Genomic DNA, 20,863 nt, shown 5'->3' on the forward strand with positions numbered 1-20,863 from the left:
CTGTCTCATTTTGTCTCAACTGCACACGCCTCTTCTCATTTTCTCTGCTAAAACCGTCAGGCTGATTTGATGTTTTCTTTACATTTCCTTGCGGTTTTAGACAATTGACACAAAGTTGACTCAACTTCTTATTGTTTGAGATTTCCTGTTTTCGATTTCAGGAGCTCAAGTGATTTTTTTTTAACCGGCAAGGAATATTCTATATTATATTCTGGATTGTCAAAAAACACAGACTAAAATAATAAAAATGTATGGCAAACCTGTCCAGTAAAGTGTCAAAAGGTGTATGAATTCCAAACTGAAAGCCATAATCAGAGGAAGGAGATGTCCAATCATTAGCTAAGGTAAAAAAACAATTCAAATGAAAACAGCAATGGATTTACTGAACCTGGAATTGTTTTGTCCAAAAATCACAGTGTTTCCATTTTGACTCTTGGCAAACAAAGCGCCTTGGAGACCCGATTTAGCTCAGATTCGAATTGTCCCCTTGACCTGTTAGTATGACCTGTGTGGCTCAGAAGCCAGAACAACTTCTTTTAAGAGACCTTCTTATTTCCTCTGCACACACTTCAAAAACACCCACAGACAGGAATGGTCTTAACAGTGAGAACAATGAGACTGATCTGTCAAAAACAAACTGCAAACAGCACAGTTCTACTGTAGTTGCAGCATATAAATATTTACAGCATAGCCAAAGGTGTGGAATGAATATATAAATAAATACATGTTTTGCACCACTAGTTTTGCATAACTGAACTGAATAACTGAAAGAGTTTTCTAATAATTATTGTAGGTTTTGCAGAACTGTGCAGACTTTGGAGAAGGAAGAAGTGCAAAGAGAGAAAAGACAGAAAAGTGTTGCGTTTTACAAACACAGTTTGGCGGAGCCTCTATAGGAAGCCAAAAGGGAAGAGACCAAAGGCTGGGTCAACACAGATGCTTCGGCCTTTGGCTGCATTAAGGCTGCCAGCACCCAAAAACCAGGGGTGGATGCTTCTGTGAGTGTGTGTATGTATATGTGCAAGAACATGTGTGTGCATATGCGATGGTGCAGACAGAAGCAACAGACTGTAAGAGTGCATGTGTAGTGTAACATATGTGTGTGTACAGAAAACACTTGTGTGTATGTGCAAGCATGTGTGTGTGTGTGTGCGTAGGAAATTATTTTGGTGGGGTGGACATGCAGGGTGGAGGACACTTTGTGCTCCACAGACATTAGCCATTGTATCCTAAAGTCTTTGTTGATCTATAGTAATTACGAGCCGTGTTTGTTGTTGGAGTGTCTGCCGCTTGCTTTATGCCAATACCAGACAAAGACAGGGCTCAGTGTGTCATCTGGCCGACAATACTGTTTCAACGGGCATAACAACAGTGCAACAATGAAAATCTTGAGCAACCTTCTCCAAGCTAACAAACAATCCTCTTGAATACTGCACACCACAACGAAGGGTTAAAGAGAAGAATGCAGCTTCTAATTGAACTGGTGTAAACAAATGTGACTTAATATAAAATCTATATTAACAATAGCTTATTTTTTGTGTTCTAGATGACAGTGGGTGGAATCATGCAACCAGCTGCCTATGTAAATTTGAGCTCACACTACAGGAGTTTTAAAATTCCAGCCGATTTTGAAATCGGATTGCATCATGTACAAAAGAATAAATGTCGCAGATGTTCTTCTCACTCACTACAAGATGTGAAAATAATGGTGCAACACACACACTACAGGATTTTATTAAGATTACTGTGGCAGAGAGAGTAATGCACCACCTTGTGTGATCTCATAGGGAGGCAAATATAAACAAAATGGAGAGTGACATGGTGCAACTACTTGCTGTGGTAAATGCTTGGCAGTGGAAAAAAAACAAACAAACAAAAAAACAACTTAAAGGAGCCGAGTGTGGATGAAAACACTGATGAAAATACACAGTCATCACAGGTTGTTTCACAGTTTTAGCACTGATCATAACTATATTCATATTTTCCTTTCATCTTCATAATCTAGATAGTCAAACTTGTGTCTAACCTTGTTTGTGGTATCTTATTCCGTGTTTGCCACAGTTTATGTTGCTACTATTGAGCAGAATGTTTCACAAACTCCACTGAGAAAGGTCCATGTGGTAAGCTGAAAGACTGGGGAGAAGGGCCGCCTAAACTGTGTCAATCTGTAAATTTACTGCACATGTTTGAGTTGTTTCTGACATTTTGTTGTGGTTGTAGTGGAGGAAGTGGTGATGGCAAAGCTGGAAGTGAGACCGGCAACAGAGGCAGGAGGTCTCTGAGACTTTGTGAGAAAGTTTGTATTAAATTCCCATTTCCTCTCATTGTGTGACGAGCTGGCCCAGCTCCACACGCACTGATCCTTATGGGCCCTGGGAGCCAAAGCAAGGGTGTCACTCACACCTCTTAGGTCCCCTAAGTAACCCCCCCTTTCCATTCCTAACCCTCACCTCCATCCCAATATACCCCATCTTGTCTGATAAAGAAATCATTCTCAAGGGTTATGACCAAGAGACACGACTCGTGTGTGCTTGAAAGTGTGGTTACATGTGTGTGTGAGAGAAAAGTCTTTAAGCGATAGAGTGAATGAGTGATGCTGAAAGACACAAAGACAGATTTTGAGATAGAGTATGTATGCGAGCGTTATTAGTAGAATTTAAGGACCTCGCCCTTACAAAGTCGGATTTCCCCAAAGATAAAGTGCTCTCATGCCTTGATAACCGCAGTATCATTTCCATAGAGGTTCTGCATGTGTTTACACTCGTATGTGGTCTATCCGTGTTATTTTTTATTTTTTTCCAAAGGAAGTAGATTTGCAACACTAGGCTACAAGGTGACAAGCTGACAGGTTGACACAATATCACCACAGCTACGTTTCTCACTCAGTTAGCTGAAATGATTGGCAGTCAGTCAATTATGTTCCACCAGAGTGGGACCACTGGGTGTCATGTGAACTGCATCTCTTACTGTGGCCATGATGTTAACACCATACAGTCCCTAGTTTCCAGTTATTCCAGGTAGATTCAGAATCTGACAGAATCAATATTTGGTTAAAATGGACAAACTTGCACATTATTATTTTTTTTTTGCCATCCTAGCAGGACTGCAGCTGTAGGGGTGGCAGTGATGGTCAGCCAATCACTTTGGACCAGACTAAAATATCTCACCAGCTGAGATTAGCCAGCCATTCATGATGCCCAACAGATAAAACCCAAAGACCCAAAATGATCCTCTAATGTTTTTTTGCACAACTATAAAGCTTACAATCATCATTTTAAGTGAAATTAACTGAATTGGTTGTCATGCAGTTTGATATTCTGATTTCTGTCAGGATGAATTATAGACTCTGATGATCTTAACTTTTCATCTCACACAATAATCAGATTAAAACTAATGTCACTGCCATCAAAGAAAGAGAAAGAAACAGTATTTCGATTCTCCTGTATCTCCTGCAGTGAACTGACAATAAAAATATTTGATCAGTGTGTGTACTTGCTGCATTTAGAACTATTTTAGCATGTTAACACCTTTCAAGCATGGTAAACATTGCACCTGCTAAACATCAACATGCTAATGTCATGGGGAGGATGTTAGCATGTTGATATTTGCATGTTAACTCAACGCATCACTCAGTCCATCCTCATCTACTTGCATGACTGTAGGTTCTGCAGTCTTGTTTTGATATGAAGCTTTGCTAAATTCGGAATCAGTTTTTATTAGCACGAGCTAACAGTATCAAAAGAGGAGTACCCATATAGCACTGATCAGGTCCCAGTGAATATGACTTCAACATACATTGAAGAGACAGAGCACTGAAGAAATGATTCAGGACACTGAACCACCTCCTTGCTCAAAGGACATGAAGACAGAAATGTATTCAGAACACGACAAATGGGGGTTTGGTTCCCAACCTTTGTCGCATGTCGCTTCCTTTTCTCTCCCATTCTTCCTGTTACTTTCCACTGGATACTTTCTCACGAAGAACTGCCATTGAAGTAACCTTAAGGGGAACAAGCTTCCAACAGATGGATCGACACTTGGAATGATGACAAAATGATGACAGGGGATAAGAAAATACAAAGTCAGCATGGCCACAGGGTGAACAGGATGTGGACGGAAGATAAGATGACCAAAGTTTGGACTACGCATTTTATCATCTTATGATAGAACTTTAGACGATGTAAATATGAAGACATGTTAGCTGAGATATATACACAGTCAAATACCTGTGAAGACCCTCATTGACCGAACCTAAACCAAATTCTAACCTAAATCTTAAAATCAAGCCTGAAACCTCTAACAGCCCTTTCCAGGTCTTACTGAGAGTGTTAACCAGCCAAAATGTCCTCATTTCCCCAAAGTGTCCTCACTCCGAAGGTCTGAAACTCCAGTTGGTTCTCACAAAGATAGATGTACAAGTAAACACACACACACACACACACACCTTGCCAAACCACAAAGTGAGTTACTGACAGGTTTTAGGTCCTCGTGAGCCAGGCTTTCAGTTCTAAATGGACTGAGCATTTGCCTTGTGCCCCTGAGATAGCATGGACAGGAATATTCTGATACCACTGCTGATAACGTAATCAGTGATTAGAATGCAATAAACTAGCAACTTTCAGAATATGTTTCTAGCTTTTTCAGAAATGTTCAGCTCAGCTCTCATAGCTTTCAGTACATGTTGAAAGCTATGAGTGTGAACGTTATTTTTCACATCTCTTGTAGCCAAAGTTTTCAGTGAAGGAATCATAAAAGGACTAAAAGGAAGAACATCACTAGTTTGGTCACAAGTTTCTAAACTTCACAACTTATTTACATGAAATCATCAGAATACGCTTTAAATTTTTTTAACAATGCAGTCTAATGTTAGGATGGCCTTAAGGATGGTGGTGATAATGGACCTAATGTCAGCGACCGACAGCGCTGTTGATGGGAAAAGGCTCTTTCCAGCACTCCGGCCCATAACACAGTTGTTAATTATTCATGTGTCTAATTCACCCCATTAAAAAAATCTGTTGTTGCTGACTTTATACTGTCACAGAAAATAGTACCTATGTTATGGCTTTCTCATATCTTTCTCAATCTATCGTGTCTCAGCTGCTGGAGTGTTCATGAGAACTTCCCATAGACCTTGGCAGACAGACACCCCCCCATGACCGCCACCCCGCGTCATCTTGACTGGTTTTCACGTTAACTTTTAATGCTTTTCCTTCAAGAATACTGGAAAGCTACAACATGAATGCTTTTTGTTAGCTAGAGAAAAGCTCAACTTGTTTCATGTACTTTCCTCTCTTACAGAGAAAACCAGCGAGTGCTGAGCATTCAGTGTCATACCCACTGAAAGCATGAGTAATGACGCTGAGAAAAATGACTAAAGTTTAACTACTTGTCCTGACAAATATACTGCTGGTGCTCAAAAGGCCAGTTGATCATCTTCTGACATTTATGTGTTTTCTTCGCAGTACGCTGATAGTGAAGTTTAAACCGTGGAGTGTTGAACATTGACCCTAAAAACATGTCAAAATAGTTACCGTTTTTTTGGGTTATGAAACAGAAATGTGTCTGTTTAAGGACTAAGCAATACAATATAAAATATTGTGTCTGCATTCTGAGCTTATAAAGGGCTGGGAATTCATACATTTTGATTGATACCAATGCCATTATTGATTCTGCTTATCAGTCCAATTTTCCTATTGAGCCCCTTACTGATATTTGATCAATTTTCTGTGTGGGAAAAAATTAAGTCCACACAGGTTTTGTTGCTGGGAGCTGATGGATGATTCAATTTGGTTAATTAGCTGTAGAAACAGTCTGTCTGTCACCATCTAAAATGGACGGAAGGAGAGAATATTTGCACAGCGTTCATTTTCGCTTGGGTTTTCTTAGTCATAGAAAAAAATATGCTAAGCCTTCCTGCATGGCTTTAATGTTATTATAAAATTGAATACTTCCTTTTGGTAACAGAAGTGCTGCTCAGCTGGCATCCGTGCATTTAGTACCAAATACATGGCATTCCTGGAATTTCATCCCAAGTGGCACAGAAACATGTTTTATCTACATTGGTTTTTCCACCCGTACTTAAAATGATCATTTTACTCGCTTCGGGAACTGAAGCCATGTTTATTCCTCTCTGCCATGTCTCCTTCTTGTTGCAAGTTTCCAGAAGTTGTTTGACATACGACTGTCATACAAACATGCCTGGAACTGACAAGCTTGAAGGTGTACGATTCAATGATTCGCCTCCCTTATTTTAGATGCTTGTTTCTGGTTGATTTCCATGTGAACGGAATCTTTTCACATAGTGTACCAATAAATGAACATTAACCATACTGTTCCACCATGTAAACAAACTGCTAACAAATTATTTTTTATCAGTAACAGTGAAAAATTTTATGTACTTTATCACTATACCATGTAACTACTGTATACTAGTAAATTGTGGCATGTCTTACAAATATAATTTTTAAAGATTTTTTCTGAGTGTGTCCCTGTACACTATACAAACACACACAGACAATGACAACAAAATCCAACTGAGGTGAAGCAACGTGTTCCTAAACTTTCTCTTCCTGTCCATTCGTCAGTCCCACACTGGAAAAAAATAATAAATAATATGGCCCCACGAATCCCAGTCTGCCTCCTGGGGTGAGGCTGGGGCACTGGGAATGAGGACGAGGTGATCTGGGTCCATCACCAGACGCACAGCAGGCTGACCCTCCAGACTGACACCAGATAAACCCTGCACGTAACCAGAAATGTTGATGGATGTTATACCCACTACTGACCTCACACAGGTGGACTGTACACACAGACACACACCTCATTAGTGGTGTTATGGAAAGACTCTGGATCTTACTGAGGAAACTCTAATCATAACAGCATGTAGTCGACCTCTAGCGTAAATTTGGGATCATGTAGGATAACGTAATTTCAGACAGTCAGCAGACTCAGCCAGATAAGTGATAGCAGACAGAGATATTTTCCAGATCAGGAAAAATGGTTTTGTAATTATTGACTTGTTTATAAAGGTGAATGTCACATGAAAAACCCATGAACCTGAACCATTCTGCTTGTTTTGTATATCAAATACAACTCCCAAAAGAATAAGAGGTTTTGTAAGAGCCATCAATTCCCACCATCTGTCTTTGGTTTCATCACAGTTTTGGCTGAAGCTGAGGTTATAGCACTGATTTTGCGCTTTATGTTATCAAAATGGAAAAAACATGCTCCATATTCTTTGTAAAAGTGACTAAACTGTCAAATGAATGAAAGGAAATATTGGCACAATACTTTGAATTTGTTAGCTATGGTTGATGGAACAGATGTTTTTTCATTACTATGATTATGAAGTAACGCAGCAAATCCTAATTACAGAAATAGAATATCTGTCCCATCAGAACATGGGTATCAAGGAAATTGTGGAAAGGGAGTGGTACTGCATCTAGCCAACATGTCTCTGGAATATTAGAGGCGTTTTTTAAGGAAGTTGAATAACACCCTGGGAGTGCTCTGTTGAAAGGCTGAAAAATTCAAGAGCAGAGATTTTGTGGGAATGTGCCTTGAGACTGTAGTTGAAGAGGCCCCAGAAGGTTCGTACGATTCAGCAGCGAGTTACCTGGGGAAGTGATGTGAAATGATAAAATGACTGAGTGAGCCAGGGAGAGAGAAAGAGAGAGGGAGAGAGAGAGGGAGGGAGGGAGGGAGGGAGAGGGAGAGGGAGAGAGGGAGAGAGAGAGAGAGAGAGAGAGAGAGAGAGAGAGAGGGAGAGAGAGAGGGAGAGAGAGAGAGAGAGAGAGAGGGAGGGAGAGGGAGAGAGAGAGAGAGAGAGAGAGAGAGAGAGAGAGAGAGAGGGAGGGAGAGGGAGAGAGAGAGAGAGAGAGAGAGGGAGAGAGAAGAGAGGGAGGGAGAGGGAGAGAGAGAGAGAGAGAGAGGGAGAGAGAGAGGGAGAGAGAGAGGGAGGGAGGGAGGGAGACAGAGAGATGGATGAGCTGTTGTTGCTTGTCCACAGTGTCCAGAGAACTTGAGCCAGATTCAGGAAGGGGTACATGCTGCTGGAGGCTGATATGTGTGTGAAGGAAGTTAAGGGAGCGCAGGGGCAGGAATCACCCTACAGGCAGGAAAAGGCCTGTGGAGGTGATGGCGGGGGTTGGAGGTGGAGGGTTTTGGCTCCTGTCTGATAGCTGTTTGCTCAACACACACACACACACACGCACACACACACACTCAAACACACAAACATGCTCACACAGCCTCATAGTCCAGCTTCGCGTTCCCATCAGCCAGTGAGTAGGAGGGACATGGACAAGACAGCTGGTGCCAAAGCATGCATGCACCCGCACTGACTGAGGAGGCTAGTTTGAAACTGAAATCACTGAAGGAAATCTTCATTTTACTTTACATCTGCCTTAATAAAGGAAACTGCATATATGTGCTTCTATTGGGTTTTGGTGTGCAAATGGCCTTGCTGCCTAATGTTAAAATGAACAGGTGTGAAGCTACCTTTCAGGCAAAGGTTCAAACAATAGTAATCTTTAGTTCTTGTAGTTTCAAGCATTAATTATAAATGTGTTTGAACTGTGTTTGAGATGGAAAGAATTTCTTTATAGAGCTTTCCGAATGCCTCCTTTACAAGGAGTTACCTTGCAGAAACACTTCTTGATCACAATATGAATATTTTATACACTGGTGGATTCAGAGGAATGTGGTGTGTGATGGTCCATTGCCACCAAGCTAGAAAAAAATGGAAGCAGGAGTGGATCAAGAGTGGATGCCTCCATAGAAGACAAAACATGAAGTAGGATGCCCTCACAGAGAAAATGTGATGAAGGGCACTTTAGGTTATCCAAGGTTTGCAATAGTTACAAACCCTGGATAACCTAAAGCACCCCTGACCTTCAGACAGCACTGATTTGGACTGTTTCAACCAAAACATTTGTTAGACAGCAGCTGGACACAGCTGGTTCTGCATTATAGAACAGGTTCCTGCACTGACCACTACAACTCTTATATAAATGGTTTGTTTTTTAAACTTTCCTGTGGCTTTCACCCAACAGCATAATAAAATGGATCCATTTAGTGATTTAACAAGTAGCCAACAGGAAAATAGGTGCAAAGCTGAATCATGTGCACCCCTAAATAATTCCACACACTGGACACCTGCAGAGGGAGTTGCAGATACAGATCTCTTCTGCAGGCATCACCTGAAAAAGCAGTAGCCGTAAGTCTTTCATACTGTGTCATACCACCATGTGAGACATTTCAAACAAAAATTCCTTGCTGAACCATTACTGAATCCTGCAGCTCTCTCGCATTTCGCATAAATATTCTCACAGCACTCACAGAGGGATTAGAAATATTCACATTTGGATCTTATTAAAAATGTGTTGACTTTTACGTGAATCTCCCGAAGTTAGCAGATCTACAGTAGCAAGGCAGAGGTATAACACAGTGAGCCACAGAGGTGGTGTCTTAGTGCTTGTGGAAGCATTTTTCTGCAGTGAGTTTATCAGTCAGCACATTGCTGAGAGTATGTTCACACAAGCACGACATCCAAAACAAACAGTAAGGTATAAGAAACTACTGATTAACGTGCCATTTGGATGAATTATTTTCCTCACTGCTCAGGCCATTAAATGTGAGCCTGATTGTTTTAAGGGTAGGTGGGTATCAAGTTTTCAGTACTATATACAGTAGGGGTTTTAATAAGTAGCATTAATTTACCTTGAAGGGTAAAATAAAATAAAATAAACACCACCCACCATCAAAGAGACAAACTGGAAGTCTGATCCTAATAGTATCAATTTCTTCTCTTTCTACATACACAGCATTACACCTGCAAACTGTGGCAGGAGCTCAAACCAAACAAACACATGCTCTTCCAGCTGTATGTTATAGTGAGGTATGCAAAGTCACACCACAGAGCACATATAACAGGAAACTCTTATATTAGATTAAATGAGATGAAACTTTAAACAACCTCTTTGTTGAAAGTGGGTCATCACAGCAGCAGAGCGCAGGATATGAAAGGGAAAAAGACAAAAGGGGCTACTTTCTACATGCAGAAGTGCATTTTGCAGCAACTTGATTAATTAATGCGATTTATTGAGTGTCACATTTAAATTACAGGTCATCACAACGAAAGACCACTCAGAGAATAATGCTGGATTTGAACTAAAACTGCAGCTGTTTCATTAACAGATTTTCAGATTCAAAGCAGATGTTCTGAGACTCTCACTCACATTATCACATTTCCAGATGGAGCCCACATACAGACTCCCAAACTCACAAAAATGTTAAAAATGTGCAGCTATCACCTTGTAAATTTGACACTTAGGTGGTTGCACATCACAGTGCTTACAGCAGGGAATTTGGTGAGAGGCAAGAAAAACGAAAAGTGACAATGATTCCAGCCTGCTGAGTGTTGTGGGTCGTCTCATCTCGATGCTTAAAGGCCTGTTGCAGGCTTGTTTGTCACAGCTCTTCCTCAAGTCCCACTCTCCATTGTTATGTACAGCTCGACACGTGTTGTTATTTCCCTCCTCTTAAAAGATTTAACAAGGCTTTCTCATCTTCCCTAGAGAAGGAGTCGTGACCTCAGACCCCCAGCGCTTCACCAAGAGGACTCACAGTAAACATCTCATGGCAGAAAAAGCAGGGAAAACCCCTGTTATCAAAAGTCCCACTACAGCTCCAAAACGGTCCCACTAATGACCTTCATCTTGTTTATCTTTGCTTGCTGTACATGGACTGAAGACACTAATGGAAAAAAAATGACATTAAATATGTGTAAATAGCTGCTACCTTTATCATATAAATATCTTTCTGATTAGACAATCATTAAGAAGGTCTGACATGCATCAGATCATAAACTGAGACTTAAAAATAGCTGTAATGAAAAAAGGTCTTGGGCTAATTTAGATTACCTGGCAAAGGGTGTCTTTCTTTTTTTTTAAATGACTTTTGCTGCAATCAGGATGGAACAGACCAATTGCACATTTGTGAATCTGCTCACATCAAAGAGGGGGCACCTTTCCTCATTCGGTTTGACTGATGCATTATTAACTGTGCTTCCTGTAAATACTTAAAGCTGCAACAATCGATATTTTCATATTAACAATGGAAGAAAGAAAAACATGTAAAATGAAGGCCATTACTTGCAGTGGTAAACACATAGAATTATCACACAAATCTATAGCTCCTCTTTTCCCTACAGATCTTTATCTTGTTCCTTATTGCTCTGGTGTTTTCTTATTGTACTGTTTTGGTTAACTCCAACTGTTCTAAACGTAGTTGTTTCCAGAATCAATAAGCTCTGATTAGCACACCGAACAGCAGGCCAAGTTAGCAGGTAGCTGGTGAACACAGTGAAGCACTGAACAGCTGGAGAGACAAATATTTTTTTTGTCATGAGTTGGTGTAAAGCAAAACAGAGCTAAAAGAAAAGCAAATGAGTGTTATTGATTGTATGTTCGGTGTGTAATGCTAACAATTTTAGCTTTAGGTTTCAGTTTGTTTCTGCTGCCCGCGAATGGCCAAAAAAAAATCAGTAAATGCATTTTAATATGAAGAGATTCAGCTCAGCAGCAGTGACCCAATTTTCTCACGATGACCTTTATTGTATAACTTTCATAATTACTGGTCATTCCTATCTTAACAGTACTCACTAGATAAGCCTTTGCATGACTGTAATAATTCAGCCAGCCAGCCCACAGCAAACCGCCAGTAGTATCTGAGGTGGAAAACTCTTACTGCTTCTTTCAGCTGATGCTGAGTTATCGTTTCACTGTCCCGACCCGTCCTCGTCCCTGCCATCTGCCCCAAGACATGCAGCTGAAGCATCCTGGAACATATGGAGGGAAGGAGGGAGGGAGGGAGGAAGGGAGTAAAGGAGGGAGATGTAAAGAATGCACTGTCGAGTGGTTGGGAAGTGGCCCTATTGTTTTCAGGGTCACCTTGCTTTTCCTTTCAGAGCCACCAGAGGTCTGTTCTCGCCCCTCAGGCCGTACGTCTTAAATAAACAAAACTCCTTGTCACCACGAACAGTATCTTGTCTGATTTCCTCCCTCATCTGAAAAGAGCTTATGTGAACAAAGTGAGGCGTGGTGCCTGGCAGCCATACTAACCACACTACATACACAAACACAAACACACACACACACACACACACACACACACACACACTGCACAAAGAGGCAAAAGTCACACAGAGCAGATATCAAATTCGATTATCTGATTAATTCTCACTGGAACTGTATCTGTAATAACAGAACATCTGTTTGCAAGTAAACAAGTTTAACTGGTTTTGCTTATGCACTCACACTGGTAGTTACAATTTAAAATATGACAAATTGTTCATAAGTCATGTTTTACCTCTTCCTGGTTTGGCACTGCTGAGTGACAACATTGCCTCTGACCAGGTCTGCCTTGCCATTGGACAGAGAGCAGCAAAAGGAGGCGGGAGGGAGCACACCTTAGTTACAAAGTTACCCATTAACTGGCCCTTCTCGGAAGCAGCAGCAGAGCACACCTCGTTCAACCTTTGCACAACGTTTCTCCATTTCACAGACAAAGCAAAAAAAAATGTAGTCAAGCCTCATGTGAAATGTGAGAGGGGACGTACAGCAAGTGAAGTCGCTGAAGCTACAGAGACCCCACACAGACAGGTGACCAGGTAAGACTGGAACAACACCGCTGGTCTTCTGAAAGTGGGAGCTTTGACAGTCTTGTCCACAGACTGTGAGGCACCTTGTAAAGATCATTCGACTGACTGCCTTCCTTGTCGGGTTACAGCGTATCTTGTGACATAATTATGCAATAATTACCAAATCTTGTAGTGAAAATGTCATAATAAAAATGTGCTTTGAAATTAAGTTAAAAAACAGCCGAAAACCATTTTTTGACCAAAAAGTTGGACTGTGACTGTGAAAGTGAAGAAAGCAAAACGGCAGTAAAATCTACTCGTTCAGCCGATCCTCATATAAATTGTTCTGCATTGCAGTTATTCTGTGCTGTGGCAGGTGATGAAGGATGTTCTTCATCATTACACCTCAGCACACCTAGCCAAAGTGTTTTAATTTCACTGAGCACCTGTTCCATGCTGTCCACTTGCTGTTTCCTCCCAAAACAGCAGCACACCAATAGCAGCTCGCTCACTCTCTAGGAAGCACACCTTCGGATCTATGATACTTATTTCATAAAGGAAACAGGGGCTAAAACTAACATCTAAGTATCAAATATCACAGTTTGGGTTAACGATGCAGGTCATGTAGTGCGTTGTTTTACTAGCCAAGCGTTACTAAGGTTAGCTTTTATACTCAGGGAGTTCCTGTGCGTCCTCTGTTGACACTGCCATTATTACAGGGCTGAAAGGCAAAAACCAAACATTTTAAGGCACTTGGTTTTATCTATTATGACCTTCATACAATTAAACTGACATGGGAATTAACAAAAGTACAATAGGCTAACCATTATTTAACGGTGTAGTTTTCCATACCAAATGATTTGAAGGCTCTGTGAGCTTGGTTCACAGTGTGTGAGTTAAATAATCAGGCTCATAAACAAAACATCTTCCAGCTGTTTTGTAACAGCTAATGCCATTATCTGGACAAACAATAGCATGGCCTGACTCCTCCAGACGTTTTCAAAGCAAGACAAAAATACAGATCTTGGCAACGGGATGAGAGGGAAGGAGGGAGGCTTGCTGCATGTTGCTCTGTGGATTGTTGGGTCGAGGGTCAGCCGAAGGACGGCTTTTTGATTTTCTGTGATCTCTCAGTATCCGTGATCGTCTCAGCCAGATACAGAGAGCGAGAGACGTCCGCTTAGTCAAGTGAGATTTGGGTGACTGGTTAAAGAATGCTAATATATATTGTGTTTAAAAGCAAAATCATCAATTTTGCATTGGCAAATTTACTTCTTTATTTTAATCCAAGCTCTTTAGTGGAAGAGAAACTCAGATCTGTAAAAATACACCACCACAAGTTAATTCATCTGCTACTACTTCTGCTCAAGTACATCAGAACTGTAAGTGAATTAAATGTTTGAAAAGAGGGTCACTTTTGTTATTGTGTCTTACAAATATTAAATTGGTAATACTGATGCATCAAAGCATAAGTAGTGTTTTAATGTTTCAGCTGGTCCAGATGGAGCTTTTTAGAAAATTGACGTAATGTGATGTCATGTGATTCCCAGTGTTCAAACCTCGTCTAAGGGGTCACAAGGAATCTGTGGTGGTGGGGTTGTGCGATGGTTAATGGGGCATGAAAGAAGAAAAATTAAAGTTCTCTTTTTCTTTTTTTTTGAGTTTTCTTTTTGGTGAAATGTTGGACCCCCTGGCCTCCCATCTGAGAAGTGACACAGGACAAATGAGTTATTGGTGACACTGCTAACAACTTCTTGACATTTGAAACAAGGGGTCTCCAGTAGACTGTGTGTTTTTGTGAGGACTGACAAAACCAAAACAGGAAACTACTGTTTTAAAAGCTGTCAATGAATGGAGTACAATGTATTAACAATGTCTGAAATTCAGTACAGTGCATGAGCAAACCTGCTTACATACTTATTTTCCACCAGTGCATAACTTGACATCTCAACCAGCATAATTAAATTTTAAACCAAAAAATCGCTTACAGTTAATTTGTCTAATCAAACGAATGTGATCGAGCTCCATGAGCAGAACATCATTTTGATGTTTAATTCGGTTTGAAGAGAGAAAGAACATTTCAGACCCCCTGGCCATCATTAACGTCTGTGAACTGACACTCGACTCTTAATTTGCAGAACTGGAACAAAGAATGACGAGGAAAACCAACTCCTCTCTTTGAGAACATTATTCAGACGCAGACTATTGCAGACACAGATGCAAATGTAGCCTCCTAAGCTTTCATGTTGCCATATAAACACAAACAGTGGCGCTCACGAGCTCTACTACATCTGACACGAAGACTTCTCGCTCCCAGGCTTCTCTCTCAGTGGCTCCTGGCCCTGTGCTGCTTGGTGTGTATATTTTGTTGTGCTTTGCCCGTGTGAGGATAGAACAGGAAGAGATAAAGGCAGCGCTGCCGGTGTGTTTACAGCCAACACTGCTGAAGAGAATAGCTGTAGACGGCGAAAAGGAAGAGGCCTAATGGCTGGCGCTAAGCAGACGGATCACTCTTGCTGTGAAAAATCACCTCAGAGCCAAGAAAGAGAGAAAGAGGGACGCACAACACTTAATCTAGTCGGAAACTGAATAAAACGCTCGCATTTTATACGAAGGAGGAAAATATGGATGAGATTCTAAATGACTTTTTCACATTTTCAGGGCTGGAAGGCTATTATTTCATGAGCAAAATTTCAAAGACAATTGGCTATTGGTCCAAACGTGGGCATATTTAAACAGAAAAATCTATGCCAGACTCGTCCCTTCCCATACAGATCCAAATTAAGTATGGGAAGGTCTAACAGTCAGTCCTTTCACATACTTTTAATAAGTTATGTATTTATGTAGGAACCTGAGCTTTTGTTCATTTCAAATCTGTTTGGCAAACGTTCAAACCAGTCACAAAAACACAAATGTGTAGTCTTTAAAATGAAAGACCACGCTGACAGAAGTCTTTTTAATCTCTAGCTGTTTGTTTCAAACCGTTTACTTTGAAATAGAGCAAGTGTCCATATCCTCACATGATAAAAATAGAGAAAAAAAGAAAGTGGAAAAAGAGGCAGACAAAAAAAGAAAACACAAACTCGTATGTCCTTTAAAACCACAACCTTGAACATCCTAAAGTAAACAATACAGGTCAAAAACATCAGAAATACAGGCACTAGCCAGGCATGTTAAACACAAACTGCAGTTAGTGCACAGCAAACCTGTCTGACTGCACCATCACAAGGCGACTGTAAACACCGGCCAACTTGCAGACTGATGCATGCAAATATCTGGCAAATTAGCAAACAGTTGTACTGCACACAAAGATCCTGTCTCTTTCAAACACAAGTCTTTCCGGCTGACACACACTTTTATTTGCATTCAGATCATCAGCGATGGTACTGATGTTACCTCGCACAGACCGCAGCAGCTGAAAGTGCAGAGTGCTCAAGTCCAAGATATCTTTATTTACTTATCATAATTAAAGGAACAGTACCATACCGTATGAAATCTGTTCATTTGCTTTCATTCAGCTCATTCAGCTGGAAAGATCAACACTGCTCACATGCATCTACGGTAAAACTTATAAACTTAATGCCAGAGGCAAGCTAGCTTAGCTTAGCACAAAGGCTGGAAACAGCAGCCTGGTTCTGTCCAAATCTAACAAAATCCCCCACACTCACTAATTAATAGTTTGATTAATACATGCAGGAACTAAAGTGTAAAAGTCAAAAAGTGTTAGCTAGGGTGCTGGTCTTCTCAGGTTTTCTTTCAAAATGTTAGTCATATTTGATGGCATTTCCCGTTTGCATTGCCTTCACAATTTGGCACATGTGTCCTGGTGTTAAATTTATTGTTCTAGAAATTAACGACCTGTAGATTTCTTTTATTTTCCATAGAGAATCATTAAGTGTGTAACTCCTGTGTTGTGGCAAGCTGTGACGAATACACAGTCAGATTCTTTCACACACATAGCAGTGTTTTTTTTTGCCAGCTAGACCTACGGAGGAAGGTCCTGCAGTATGTGGGACTTCCTGTTTGCGACACACTTTTCCTGTTGTGGATGATATCCTCCAGAGCTCCTGACAGTTTGTACTCAATTATGTCTCCTTTCTTATGATGACACGCTCACTCTTCACATGTACTCAGTGAAATATTTAGGTCATTTGTTCTTTTTCTGTGACTCTGTCATGAAATATGCATTTACTGGCACAAAGAGTTCAAGAGAATTCAAAGCCACAATGCACACGGGATGTAGGGGCATTGTAGTTTACTCACAGTCTGATTTCTTTTGTTCTGCTTGCTCTTAATTCACTGCCTCTCTTTCACACTCTCTGTAGAGCCTCACTGACTGCAGCAAGAGGCCGCTGGCTCAGGTTTTAACTCCCCTCCTCCTTTCACTTGTTACTGAGCTGAGGAGTCACCTGTCACTCAACCTTGCCCCCTAGTGGAGGTCTGAAGGTCTAACTCCCTCCTGGTCATCAGAAATCCTCCAGACAACTACCTCCCTCATCTGGGGAGATGCCCGCCCTGCAACACTTCCCTCACATCCCATTTACAGACGTAACCTGCTGAAGACAATACAACAGCGACTTTACAGCGCAGTGCAGCCGTGGCAGGAGTGCCAAGAGTCTGCTGGATCTCGTAACAAGAGAAGTTCCCAGTTAGCAAGTCACAGAAAACTGTTCTTTGACTGACATGTCTGTGACGTACAACCCATGATCCACGGCTTCATGCTAAAGTTAAGTGGTGACCCACAGCAGAAGAGAGAGTGAAGTCTCATCCAGCAAGAGACAAACAGGAGCAGTCCCTCCCCATAAGAGGCTGCACAGACAAGAGCAAAGCCAGATGGAAGTAACATCAAATGGCCCACTGCTTACAGCTTCACCAACAGCAACAAATAATGGTAAGAATTCAAAGAAAGAAATAAAACAGTTCACTTATCCACAGGGAAATCAGGGAGTTTTGACGGTTTTCATATAAATCAGATCATTGTTGTTAAAAACAAAGCAAAACAAAAAGTTCCGCTGAGCTGAGATTGGGTACTTAGGTGCTTTCCACCAAGACAAGATGATCGAACCTGGTGGCTGCTTCACAATCACAGCATATCAAGTGGGATGTGACTCGTTTTCTTCCCTTTGCAGACACTCTGGCGAACGAGAAAGGCAACAATACCTCTCACAACTGGGAGTTCCTGGTGGCCGTCCTCGTCACGGCCATCTCCATCTCCATTTTCATCGCTCTTCTGGCAAAATGCCAGGTGGTTCGGCGTTACCTGGCCAGCTACAGGCACACACGGCTGAGTGAGACAGACACTGTTAGCCAGTGTGAACCACCAGGTTTGCTTTTTGTCCATAATTCTTTCCTTAATAGGACAGCAACAACTTAAATTTGTGCAGCAGGTAAAAATGCTGCCACACTCATTATTAAGTCTGGAATGAATATTGGAAAGCAGTTAAGCGGCTGTGTAAAGCTACGCTAATCAATATTTTCATATTGCCAATGAAAAAATTACCAAGTACAGCCCGTGTCTCAAGGTCGCCTGATGAACAGTATTTTAGTGTCTTTCAGCTCGCTGTTCTAGTTTTACAGCTGCTATTGTCTGTGAAAAATCTCTGACAAACTCACTTTACAATAACTTCTCAGCCCCAAATGGCAAACAGATAAAGTCAGCAACTGGCTTGGTGTGAAACTAAGAAACCGTTTTTGCCGTTGCAGCTTCATATGTTATGTTAAGCTGCTCCCAGACAGAGAACAAAAATCAATAATTACCAAACGATATCAGCAAATGTGTGGCTAACATCAAGAGTAATAAATCACCGTGCTCGTCATATATGAAACTTCCAAATGAATGGGATCTCAGAAAGAGAAACGCACAGTCAAATCTGAGAAACAGCTACAGCAAAATGTGAGAGCATCAGTGATTTTACAGTCTTTGCTTGTTAGCTCATAAAACATTCATCATTAAAAGCTCATCTGGGAGTCAAACTTCTGCCAAAGCCCATCCGATCAAACAAATCCATCTTATTAGTCACTGTTAGAGCAGCTTCAGGCTGCACATCAGCGTAACACCCAAGATTACAGCTTTCCTCCTTTCCAAGCATCAACACGGGACGATGATATGAAAAGCAGGACTTACCTTTACACGACTGCTGGTGCTGATGGAGAGCAACTTTTGTGTGTCTATCACCTCTTCCAGGCCTGGGGGGGGGATTCGCCATGCACGGCGGTCATGGAATTAACCCTCACTGTGTGCCTCCTGTGAGCGAGGAAGATGATGACGGCTTCATTGAGGACAACTACATCCCGGCCAGCGAGAGGGCGAGGGCTGAGAGAGCAGCGGAGAACATGGAGGACACGGAGGAAGAGATGGATGAAATCGAATTCACCATCGCTTAACAGGACTCTCTCTCTCTCTCTGCACCTCCATGGGTTTTTAAGCCACCAAATCCACTCCGACTTTGTCACTATTTTTCTGTTTTTCTCACTCAGTCAGTCATAAAACGCTTAGTGGCGAAACAGCAGTTAAGTTTAAAATGTAAATACCGGTGACCATGAGCTGTCTTATTTTAAAGACAGCACAGATTGACAGTCCAAGGCCTACAATTAAGGCAGCCATTCTCAATGGAAAGGATTTTACAACACACTCAGGACAATAAATGGTCATTTTTGTCACATCTCATTTGTCAGTATACTGACACTAACAGCAATACTCAGACGTGATAATTAAAGGCATCTGAAACAGCTAAATTCTTACAACCACTGACTGTTTATAGGCTGCATGTCTGAGTGTAAACAGGAACATTTCACTTCGCACTCTCATGTTTTGTTAATGACACAGCAAAGGTGCGAACGCAGCATGCAGGCGTCCATAATATGAATGAATACCAATATGGTCTTCAAAGAGGAGCGACATGTGAGGCCCTGCAAAGCGGTGGGCATCACTCCTTCAGACGAGAGCTTTCACACAGATCAGTATCTTCAGAGGAGAGAGGAGCACCAAGGCATCACTGTGCGTTTTCAAACAAAAACAAAGTTAACTACAGCACATCTTTAACAGGTTTTTTGAAACGCTCGGAGAAAATGTGCGATGGCGGCTACAAACAAACGTCGGCTGGTTCAGTTACAGTGAAAGCATTAGCCAATTGTTACTTTCCATTTGACCGCCTTTTTCTTTCTTTTTGAAGGTTATCAATAGACTTGGGGGTGTGTATTAATTCACTGCTCCTCTACTGTAAACTGGAAAAAAGGTGACCTCAATAAAAATCCGCTCGAAACCTAAACAGTATCAGGCCTCTGTTTGCACGGGTCAAGGCGTAACTTCTGAGGACTAGTGACGGCACCCTTTGACTGTGGTTCGCCTCATTGGTCGCAAACTGGACTCGTCACACTCACCTTTCTTTTTAAACTTTACAACACTCGCATCAACAACAGTAATTAAGCTTGACGCCGTGTCTCGGAAAGAGGCCTGGAGCCTCTGAGGCCGTCCAGCTGATAAGAGCGGTCTGACAGGTCTGCGTGAAGCTGTCAGGCAAGGCTCCTACCCGGAAACACAGCGCGTCAAGTTCGCACAGACCGACATGAGCAAAGCCGGAATAATAGCTACTTTACCTTCAAAATAAAAGTGCAGACTTTGAGATGGCGAAAGTGGACGTGTACGATACAAAATGTAAGCACCACCCGCCGCTCAATATAAAATAAGCAATGGTTTATTAATATACCTCTGTATAAAAATACTGAATTGATTATAATGTTGACCACAATCAACCTAACATGCAAACTCCACACAGAAGGGCCCAGGACCAGGATTCAAACCTAGAAGCCTCTTTGGTTTAACATTTCAACCCAAAACGTAGCCGGCAAAAGTGCCCTCTTGGATGTGTCTGTGGTAGATAAAACATGATAAATTGTCCTCTAAATTGGCCAGATATGTAGAAAGAAAAATGTGATTCACTTCCAATAAATAAAACATGATTAAAATGTGGGTTCCCTTTTTATTTATTTATTTATTTATTCATTTTTGCCCCTGACCCTCAGACATCCTAAGTCAACACTGGTGCTGGTATTTCTTTTCCCCAAATACAAGTTATATTAGCGGAGTAAAAAGTAAGGGACTTTCCCCTGAAATATGTGACTTCCTGAAGTTATATAAAATAAGCCAGTGTAAAAATACTCCATTTGCAGCTACGAGTAGAAGTCTAACATTCAAAAGAACAAAAGTATATCCAATAAAATGTT

General features: G+C 41.3%; 2 protein-coding genes across 6 annotated transcripts in view; one reads left to right on the forward strand and one right to left on the reverse strand.

The window, feature by feature from the left end:
* tie1 (tyrosine kinase with immunoglobulin-like and EGF-like domains 1) overlaps positions 1-18,898 on the reverse strand; it is a 39,176-nt gene extending 20,278 nt beyond the window's left edge. Inside the window, exons 1-2 of one of the 5 annotated variants that reach the window (XM_046390871.1) lie at positions 11,952-12,119; positions 11,664-11,839 (exon numbers count right to left, since the gene is read on the reverse strand). In XM_046390871.1, the coding sequence (XP_046246827.1) occupies positions 11,664-11,839; positions 11,952-12,067 (292 nt within the window). In that variant the 5' untranslated portion in view covers positions 12,068-12,119. Of the gene's footprint in view, positions 1-11,663; positions 11,840-11,951; positions 12,121-18,764 lie in introns of those variants that run through there. The other 4 variants (XM_046390875.1, XM_046390870.1, XM_046390872.1 and 1 more) reach the window with 4 other exon arrangements.
* Positions 12,496-20,605, forward strand: c6h1orf210 (chromosome 6 C1orf210 homolog). The gene is made up of 4 exons (XM_046390887.1): positions 12,496-12,670; positions 16,966-17,531; positions 17,770-17,964; positions 18,825-20,605. Exons 2-4 carry the CDS (start codon positions 17,474-17,476, stop codon positions 19,022-19,024), a joined length of 453 nt encoding a protein of 150 aa, XP_046246843.1. The 5' UTR covers positions 12,496-12,670; positions 16,966-17,473; the 3' UTR covers positions 19,025-20,605.
* Positions 20,606-20,863: the final 258 nt, after the last annotated feature.

This window comes from Scatophagus argus, chromosome 6 (assembly GCF_020382885.2).
Source record: "Scatophagus argus isolate fScaArg1 chromosome 6, fScaArg1.pri, whole genome shotgun sequence".
Lineage (NCBI taxonomy): Eukaryota > Metazoa > Chordata > Actinopteri > Scatophagidae > Scatophagus > Scatophagus argus.